General features: G+C 43.7%; 2 protein-coding genes across 2 annotated transcripts; both read right to left on the reverse strand.

Moving 5' to 3' along the window:
• Nucleotides 1-849: 849 nt before the first annotated feature.
• On the reverse strand, nt 850-2,081 carry ikbip (IKBKB interacting protein). The gene is made up of 2 exons (XM_056424958.1): nt 1,821-2,081; nt 850-1,457 (listed from the first exon to the last, which is right to left on the reverse strand). Exons 1-2 carry the CDS (start codon nt 2,022-2,024, stop codon nt 918-920), a joined length of 744 nt encoding a protein of 247 aa, XP_056280933.1. The 5' UTR covers nt 2,025-2,081; the 3' UTR covers nt 850-917.
• Nucleotides 2,082-2,177: 96 nt separating this feature from the next.
• On the reverse strand, nt 2,178-4,395 carry LOC130200880 (inhibitor of nuclear factor kappa-B kinase-interacting protein-like). Its single transcript, XM_056425453.1, has 2 exons — nt 4,324-4,395; nt 2,178-3,560 (listed from the first exon to the last, which is right to left on the reverse strand). The coding sequence occupies exons 1-2, from the start codon at nt 4,393-4,395 to the stop codon at nt 2,724-2,726; spliced, it is 909 nt and encodes a 302-aa protein (XP_056281428.1). The 3' UTR covers nt 2,178-2,723.
• Nucleotides 4,396-10,382: the final 5,987 nt, after the last annotated feature.

Here is a 10,382-nt window from a genome sequence, read left to right on the forward strand (position 1 = left end):
TGAGAGTGAACGCTTGGTGAGAGGCATGATTTACCCCGAGGGTGCTAAAAAAAACTCAAAGGAATTCCTTCTCAATTGCATAATTCTGAATTTATTAAGTAAACGCCTCACACACATGTATATTTATTAAGCGGCATCATATTTCGTGTCATATTACAGGTTTAAGGTTTACCTTCCAGGTGCAGAAATGTGCTTGTTGAACACCTCCAGGCTGCAGCTGTGATTGGCTGCAAGGCTTTTGGACTCCAGTGGACCGTTTTAGAAATGTTGAGCGCCCGAGGGGGACGCAAGGAACACTCTTTAAAAAGATTTGCATCGTCCCTTTAAAGAAACTAGACTCTTAAGTCTTGAAATACGTCATTTAAACTGAGGAGCTTTTGTCTAAAGGTGGAACATTCGATCCATAATGAGCAAAAAGCTGCTTTAAATGTAATAAATACATTTACATAAATACCTGGCTGCATTATGTTCCTCAGTTTTTCTTTGAGGCTGCCTACTATTCATCAAGGTTGATTATTATTATTACTGTTCTTATTATTATTGTTAATCAACCTTGATTATAATAATAATATTATTACTATTAATCAAGGTTGATTATTATTATGAATAATAATAATTATAAATAATAATCAAGGTTGATTATTATTATTCATAATAATCAACCTTGATTAATAACATTCATCAAGGTTGATTATTATTATTGCATTTATGATAATAATGCACGGTTGTGTGACGATATAGCATAGACACAATCTGTCCACAAACAAAACAATAATAGAGAGAGAGGGGGGGGGGGGGGCAAGACTGAGTCATTCATACTTCTCAATAACTTATGGAAACCAGATCATCAACGTTTAGTGTCATAAACAGATTTATTTCAGTAATCCCTCGACAGCGTTGACCTCTGACCTCGAGGCTCACAACACATCCGCCATATCGCTCACCTGTTGCGCCGTCACGTTTAAATCCGCCTCCACCGCGGTGAGGTTCGCCAGTGTCTGTCTGAGCTCGGCGACCTCGCGCTCTCTCCTCGTGAGCTCCTCCGCGAGCCTCCCTATGCGCAGCGTGAGGTCCGCCAGCTGCGGCTCGAAGGCCCCGAAGTCCCTCTTGATGGCGGCCACTTTGGGCTTCAGGTCGCTGGCGAACGTCACGGTTCTTATGAGGCGCGCTCTGCCGCTCTCCAGCTCCCGCAGGCGCTCAGAAGTCTGTTCGTCCGCCGCGGCGAGTTCGGGGACGCGCCTGCGCAGTTGCTCTATGGCCAGAGTGTTGCGTTCGCACGCGGCTCGGAGATCGGCCACTCGGTCGATGCTGCCGGTCAGCACATCCCCGATGCGTCTGACCATGCTGTCCTCCACCTGAGAGGCCTGGTCCTCGAGCTCCGCCACCTGAGTCAGCAGAGACTCCAGCTCGGACCGCAGGCCTTGCATCCTGCGCACATCGGTCCTCACTGTCGCCACCTAGTGGCGGGAAACAGAAGGACGGAGGGGCACAATTGGAACAAAGTATTTGTTTACTACTAAAATAAGGGCTTCACCGTAGCTTCATTAGAGATTTTATTTAATATATTTGTGCTGATTAAAGTTAAAAATGGGATCTCTTAGATAATAAAATAAATAAATAAAATATTTAATTTATTACCTTATTTACATTTTACATTTTGCAAGGACATATTTTTTAAATAATTGTTTTAGTGATTTTTTTAACAAAAGTGCCACAGTTTCTGGTTACAGCTTCTCGAATGTGAGGATTTACAGCTCTTTATGTGTGTATGTTTTGTGATAATGTTTGGATTTTGGCGATACTAAAACAATCCTACACACCTTGTTGGCGAAGTCTGTTGCGATGGCGGAGGTGCGCTCTTCGATCTGCCCGATGGCATCTCTCAGCGAGGTCTGGCTGGTCTGGAGCTGAGTTCGTTTGTCATTCAGGCCGGAGGCCCACTCCTCCAGCCGGCTCACGTCCTGCTCCAGAGCCTCCAGCTGAGGCCGCAGAGCCCCCCGCTGGCCCCCGAGAGCCTGCAGCATCAGCTGGACGCTCTCGCACTGAAACGGGGACAAACAGTTTGTGTTCAGGAGGTGAAAGTCATCCAAAGGTCACAAGGTTATTGACATTTATGAAAAACACAGGGAGGGAATCGAGGGTCTCAGCAGGCGAGAGGATTAAATACAAATACGACCTTCTCGGTAAAAAAAGGTGCTTTTATTGATTAAGTTCAAAGGGGTGAAATGAGTGCCGTGCTTTTAAAAATCAGATGGACATGTAATAAGTCATCAAAAACATGGAGATGTATTCCACATCTACAAAAATATTCCTGCACAAAATGAAAGGAAAAAAAATGAAAAAGCTTCCTTGTTTTTTTTCCAAACAACTGTCCTAAAAACCTAAAAAGATGAAGTTCACTGTATAACATGGAAAAATAGCAAATTAAATAGTTGTTTATTATTTCTCTGTCTATCCGAATATTTAATATCTCGCTGCAGCTCGACTGTTTTGCCTGGAAAGATAAATATTGTCATAGAAATTGGGCTTTTTTGCTAAAAATAAAAACTGAAATGTCACACCACATTGAACAAATATGAAAATAAATATTCTCGATTGTGCAACACAGAGCGTGAATACCAGAGCACATTTATGCAGCGCTGCTTTCCTGCCATTACACTCAGATCCACATTCATACTGAACTCCAGCGAACCACTCCTGCTTATGGGATCAAAACAATGACATCATTCAGTGAGGTCATCGAGGAGAAGTTTAGTCGTCTCATCCGTGTCATATTCCCCCCCCCACTCCTCCTCCTCTTTCCATCCTGCGTCCTCCAGAGTATCAGAGTCCGTCTGGCTGTCGTCTGAAGTCCCCCGCAGCACCATGGTGAGTTCACGGACCGCCTCTTTCACCACGGACAACTCGTTCTTCATCTTCAGGATGCTGTTCTGAGCCTGCAGGGTGTCCAGCTCCCGCCTGATCTCCAGGATTTCGCCGAGCGCCTTCAGCATGCTGTCCTCGGTGCCGAACACCTGCAGCGTCACCTCCTCCAGGCGCTTCTCCGCCCCGCTCAGGTCGCTCGCCAGCCTCAGGATGGAGCGCACCGCCTCCTCCACCTGGGGCAGGTGCTCTTCGCACTGCTGCGCCCGGGGAACGTGCTCCCGCAGCTGGGAGCTAAGCTCCGCCTCCCTCTTGGCGAGGCCGCCGATCTGCTCCTCCAGCTTGTGGATCTGCTTGGTGTTCCAATCCAGGTGGTCCCGCGACCTCTGGGTGTCGTCGCCCTCCGTGCGCTCCAGAGCGCGGGCGTTCCTCCTGGTGCTGACCTCCAGCTCCTCCAGCCTCTCCGCCAGCGAGCGGCCCCTCTGCTCGGCCTCGTTGACCCGCCCCGCGGCGCCGGCGTGGGCTTCCCGGGACTCGGCCTTCAGGACGGCGAGCTCGGAGGCGACGGCGGCCAGGCGGCCCTGCCACGTCTCCGTCACGTTCAGGAAGCGGGCGTTGACCGCCTGCAGGTCGCGAGAGGCGGAGTTCTCGTCGGCCTGCATGGCCATGACGGCGGCGTGGAGGGCGGCGACGTCCTGCTAAATTTTTTGGGGGGGCCCCAAAAACCAGGAAACATGGGGGGGGGGGGGGTCTTTTGGGAAAAAAGGGGAAAAGAAGGGTTCTAAAAGGGCCCGGGAAGGGGGGGGTTTCCCCCAAAAAACCGGGATAACCCTTTTTTGGCCCTTTGGGTTCCAAAAAAATTAAAACGGGGGGAAAAAAAATTTCCCCCGTGGGAAAAGCCGCCTGCATCGATTAGGGAGCTTTAAAAACGCCCCGGGCCGTACGAGCCTAAGGGGCCTCCCTCTTCGCCTCCTAAGCCTGGGAAAACCTCCTTCTCTTGGTCGAAATAAGGTCCCATACGAATTCCGTTTCTTGCCGGGTTGTTGAAAAGCGTTGTCCCCGCGTCTCACATAAAACCAGTTCTTCCGGGGAAGGTGCAGGGCAACTTGATTAAAAACTGGGAAAGCCACCTCAAATCCATAAAAAAAATTTGGTCCGCCGGCAGTGATGGAAGAATCCTTTTCCCCGTTAAAGCAGACCCTTCCCGCGGTGCGTGCTTCACTGTGCCACCAACTGCCAAACCCGCTGAAACGCGCCTAGCTTCATTGAAGGTTGCAGGCCTGGGACGACTTGTCTGTTTTTCAGTCACGTTCTCCCGGGAGGCCGGGGCTCGTATGTAAATCGGGACAAGCCAGTGGCCAGGGGCCTGAACAGGATTAGGGCTTAGTTGAGGTCAACTGGGGCCTGAAAAGTTAGCTTTTAGTTGAAAACACACATTTAATTCATGTTAATAGCCCAAACCCTTTTGGCCTCTTCTTCCTCCATTCGGATTCGGGCCTGGAACGCCTTCGTTGGGTTCCTTGCTGCTGCCATTTTCCACATGTTTTTAATTCCTCTGATCTTAGCTTCTGGGTTCTTTGGTAACTTGAACTGATTTTCCTCCTATTACCGCCTTTCGGTTCCTCATTTTGAGGGCATTGTGGTGCAAGGCCCTAAAATTAAGGAAGAGGGAGCACTCTTACAACTTCCCATGAAAAAAATTTTGGATAACCCGTTTTCCCAATATAAACCAATATATGCTACATTTACCATTCCCCTTTTTTGGGATTGGTTTTTTCAGTTTTTTGTGTCCCATTTTTTAAAATTCACTTCTAACTCTTTGGTTTAACATTAGCCTTGAATCCGACTTGTTTCGTGACAAGCCGATCCAATCGCCCGGTTACCATATCCTTTAATGCCAAACGAAAATTTTTCAAATATTTTAACACAACAAAAGAATATTAGGACTAAAACATATAATAATCAAAATGCCCGGTATAACCTCGGGACTTTCCCAGGTTTTTTTGAGCATCCATGAGACGCTTTATTTAAAACCCAAAAACCCCGATTCATGGAAGTTCTTGGGAGCATCCTTTATGACAGTCTGCGCTGGGCTCTACAGATTGGGCGTCCTCGCTGGTCTACCACAACCCCCCTTTTGTTGGGACAAAGGCGATAATGTTTTCGGCCTTGCAACCAGAAATCCGGGACATCGAAACCGTTAATGAAGGGGCTGAAAATACAGCGCCTTAAGGTCAATTTGTAACTTTAAAGCCTAAACCCCAAACCACCACGGCCCTTAATGGGTATAGCACCGGATCACAGTTTGGTCCTCCCCAACAGTTTGTGTTTCCCTCAACCAAGTCAACCTTTGACAATTTGACCAATCTTCCATTGATATTGGACTCCCTTCCCTTCTTTGTCAAAAGGGCTCAAAAAAAATAAAGTATTTATCGAGCAATCTTGACCTGTTTCCACGGAACCAAGGACTGAGGACAAACGGTTGGGGTTTAAGTTTAAAACCCTTGACTAGACCTATGCCGCCTCCAACCATTCAGGCCAAGGTTTCCATTTTGTTCCGGAAAAAGGACCCCGGCTCGTGCCCTTGTTTCAACGGTGGGGAAAGTCGGTGAGGACGTTCATGAGCCGCCAAGGACTTGATTGTGGAGCTGTTTTAATTTTTAAGAGGAGTGAACCGTTAAAACCCAAACAACCCTTGGGGCCCATTTTGATTCTCCCCGGTTCTGGGCCTTGGGGTTCTTCCCTTTTCCCTTGCACACAATATCTTGGAGCAGTCCTTTTGGTCTGTGCTTTTCTGAGCCGCCACAGGTCCCCTTCCGAGGGACGCGCTCTTTTCCGCTCCACTCGCAGGCGCCTAGAATTTCACCTAGGGCATTTCCTCATCCGCCCGTTTCCCCTTTAATTCTTAACCAAACACCCTTTACTTAAAGGCCCCCTTTCCACTTTCCGGTTTCCGCCCCTTCTGGGTTGCTCAAGCTCTTTTCGATAGACTTCAGTGCACTGCCCGAAACTTTAGAGTTGGAAAACTTGTTACCCGGGAAACCTTCTAAGGCGTCTAGTAAAAATTCACAAAAGGACCGAGTTTAGGCCAGGTTGGAGAAAATCCAACTTGAAATATAAAACCCGCAGGTTTTAAAGCCCTTTCCAGAATTTGGAAAACATTTTAGCTGAACACTGTGAGAAAAGGGGTTTATTAAAACCCAGGTTTTCTAATGGATTCACCTATTAAAATAATAATAATCAATTAGTAATAAAAATGTTTAATTTTGTATTTAGTATTTTGTTAATTATACTTTTTTAGTGAACTTAAATTAACAAAAAAATTTTCAGTTAAAGTTTTAATTGATCATATTTAAAAAATAAAAACTGTATTTATTTTTTTATTATTTAAATTTTCCAATATTAGGGACCAATAAAAACAAAAAACAGGACTTTATTTAGGTCCGTACAACACATTGTTCTTTTAGTTAACCAAGTCCAAGACCGCAGAACCTTTTTTAAACCCCAACATGGGACCTTTTAAGTCGAAACCCGGAAATTGCATCAAGGGCCGGCTGCCCGGGATCAGCGCCCCTCACAAAACCAAAAAATTGGGGAGGGGTATAAAGATGGGGAAAGGGGTGGCTTTTCCAAAGGCACACTTTCTCGTCAAACCCAACTTTTCCATTCCCTTTGTTTTTTCTGGGGCCTTAACTTTTCCCAAACCCCCAAAACTTTTTTCGGAAACAAAGACTTATCCACCCTTCTCTTTTATCATCCCCAATCTCTTTTTTCCCCTCCCCCTCCATTTTTTCTTCTAATCCCTCCTCAAAAATTTTTCTATCCTTAAAAATCAAGGGGTTCTATAATGACAAGTTAAAACCTTTTAACAAAAGAAAAAAAAACATTCAACTGTTACAAAATAAATGATTCCCAAATCAACAGAATTTAAAATTCAAATTGTATAACCAAAATTAACTTTTCTAGATAGATCACACCCTTCAACCTCAATATTATCAACTAACTGTTTCATCACCCCGTGATTACAGGGGTCCCATTTAGTCCATTAACCAAGGCTTCTCGTGACGGAGTACCATGGTGATTGTGTGTGTGGGTTGTTTGGTGAGAGTGTGCCAAACATGTGGGTGAGGGATTTGGACGTTTGGAATCTTTTTTTGGTACGGCACAACAACCTCCTTTAAATGAGTGATTTCGGAACAACCACAAAATTTAGTTCATTTCCGGAAAACCAAAAACCACGTTCATTTCCGGGAAAGGCTAGGAAAAATGTTTGGTTTTTAAAAAGCGATTCGCACATTTTAAACTTCCTGCGACAAATCACAAACTTTTTACAATTACAAATTTAACAAATCTTTGGTCAGTCAAAAATTACCATTAAGAATAAAAGCTGACCACTTTTCTCTCAGTGTCACATTTCTTCCAAGGCAACAGGATGGAAAATCGGGCCAAATATTTTTAAAAAGCCGGTCCTAGTAATCATAATGGAAAATTTGTTTAACCTAAAAAACCACATAATTTGTAATTTAACAAAACCCCATTAAAAAAATTTAATGACCTCCAAAAACTTCGGGTTTCACGAAACCCAGTGGGGGTTCCAAACGAAGTTCCTGACCACTAACCCTGCCAGTTGAACGCCCTGAAGTCCCAAAATGTTGAAAAAACACTTGGGTCAAAGATGAAAGAACAAACACAATGGGTGGGACATTTACGATTAATCTCATTGGGAAAAACGTGAATCAAAACGTCCTGGTAAACGGGTTTAGGTTTTAACGGAAATATACAAGGAACACCGAAGACTAACAAAGCCTGCACAAAAGCGAGATTTAAAATACCCCCATTTCTATTTTCTTTTCAACCCTTTATCAATTGTAATTCAGGGGAGGGTTGTGAAATGGAGAGAACGAAATAAACAGGGCCTATACAGACAATGAATACAGGATCTTTGAAATGAGAAGCAATCATGACGGAAAAAACTTTTAAACCCGGGTTATTTGGCAAGGAAATTTGATTTTACATGGATTTAAGAAAGTATTAGTGTAATTAAAATAAAAACATTTCCTGATTTAAATTTAGTTTAATGATTTCGATGAATTACCACTAAACTTCCATATTTCCCCCTGTTTTCAGGCCTAAGAAGACCAAAAGAATGGAAAAAATTGGGAATAAGATTCCATCGAAATAGAACTCTAATGCGCTGTTCACGTAAAAAGGGTATGGGCCAAATGAGCAGAAGACGTACTGCTCCTCAAACCGTGGTAGGTACAGGGTGGAAGCAGGACCCGATGATGTAGTTTTGTCAAGTGTACCGTTAAATCAAAATATTTTTTTTTAAATGCTAAAATTTGAAAAGCTTAAGAGATTAAATTACGGAATTGTTTTACGATCAGGCTTCAGCCTCAAGAATAAGAAAATTTACTTTGCGAGTAATTCACCTCTCAAAGAGACAGGTTCTTCGGCAGCTGTAGCGGGGATGCCGAGTCGATCGTAGTTGTCTCGTTCCTGAGGGGTAACCAGGGTTTCGGCTTCAGGGTACCAGTTTGGCACTTCCTACCGACTGGCCCATTCGCTCAAATAACTAACGTCTTCCGGACCGACTAGACGTTCTAGAAAAGCTGAGATTCCAAAAAGATTCTAAACATTTCCGTTGTTTATGTGTAAATATGCTTTTGCATTTTAGAAGTTTTGTTTTATGCTTACTTCATTATTGAGGTAATTCAAACTCAATTTGATTTGCTGGATATTTGTATATGTTTTACCGGTTACCATTACTAAAATTGATCGTCATCAAGTCAAGATATAGGAAAGAGTACACCCTTTTACCCAATCTACAGATATCGAAATCTCAAGCAAGGTTAAAAGTCACCTTCTAGTTTTCCACAATTGCCCTAAATTGCCTCTGTTTTATATTGATGTCCATTTTTCGGCTATTCTTTACAGAATCACTTTAATTATCTCCTTTGAAAAAAGTAACGTTCTCTCAAATGTTTCGTAAACACTGCTTTAAACACTTTTTTTAATTTAAATCTCCCATTTAATTTAATTTTACTGATGCATTTGTGAAATAAATGATACCACTTCTTTTATACTTTATCATCCATAATTCCATACATCCAAATTTTTTAATATTTTTAGAACATTAAATATTTCAAGGTCAACTTACTCCAATATCGAACAAAGTGATATCTCAACAAATCATACATACAAGGGCTTATATTGGCATTACTAACCAAAGAAAATATCGGCTACATAAATCAACTCGCCCCGTGCATAGGACAGGCGTACGTAAATGTTATCCTCACTCCTCCTTGCAGACGAGCGGGAAACCCAATGGTACTCTCATTTCCCCTTTACCTTCTTTACTGTTAACCGCCGAGGGGGAAGTAATGGACCTCTTTTATTCTTTGTTCAGAAAGCGAGTACGTTAAAATTGGCCTTTCCGGATAACACGATCTGATCGGCCCTTGTCCAAAGTGAGTCCCATGGCAAACGCACAGGTCAACTTGGAACTAGCCGTCGTCGCCTCGTGCCTTTCGGACGCGCTTCACCCGGTCCTCGTACAACGGTACTTCAAATAGCTCCCGGGAAGGCTACGTTCGCACTGGCCGGAGGGCTACGCACCGTTCAGTGAATTACCGCGAACTCAGGACGGGATTCAAAGGTCATCTTTCAGTCTTGAACGATTTTCTCCCGGACCTGGGCATTTTTAAATTCAGATCTAAATGAACGTACCGGCTCAGACTACATTGAACCTGGCAGCCAGTACGTGCCTGAGCGTCATTTCTTCCGCTGGAACTTGCCGTTTTCATTATAGTCACGTGTTACCCCGGTCAGAGCGGACACTCCTGCATCTTGCCCAAACCGTAAGTCTGCCGATCATTCTGCATTCCCCCTCTGTCCATTATAGTCACATGTTACTTGAGCCGATAACTAAATCTTTTTAGCCCGGGTCTCGGAAAAGTAAACCCTTTGGTGGAGAACTGAAAATTATTCAATTTGCGAAAATGTCAGAAATTGATATCAGGATAACTGTGATTCAATTAAATTAGTTTAGTTTTAAATTTATGCTTAGTTTGGCTCTGGAAGTAATTCTTTAATTGCTAGACCCAGATGTCCTACGCCCGTTGTTCGAGTGGCTGGTAGTGATTAAATGGAGTGTGTTTGGACATGCATAAATCGAGAAATGAGATACCCCAAGTTTGCTGCGAATAAATCCTTTCGCCCCTCCGAAATTCCAAAAGACACAATTTAACTCTTACCCTACAACAATAAAAAGACACACAGCATTCATTTAATTAGCAAAGAAACAACTGTCCAATGCCCACATTCCATGATTGACAAGCTCTGCTAACATGGCATTCTCCCTTAGAAGTAGTTTTGTGGAATCCAGTCTTGCACCAAAATAAATAATATTTTTGTTAACAAATAATTGCCAATTAAGATCCTTCAGGTGTTGGAATGGGACATACATCCCCCAAATAAAAGTGTGAATTTGAAGTATAAAGTTGCACAAGCCTCCCCAC

This window comes from Pseudoliparis swirei, chromosome 10, assembly GCF_029220125.1.
Source record: "Pseudoliparis swirei isolate HS2019 ecotype Mariana Trench chromosome 10, NWPU_hadal_v1, whole genome shotgun sequence".
NCBI classification, from domain to species: Eukaryota; Metazoa; Chordata; class Actinopteri; order Perciformes; family Liparidae; genus Pseudoliparis; species Pseudoliparis swirei.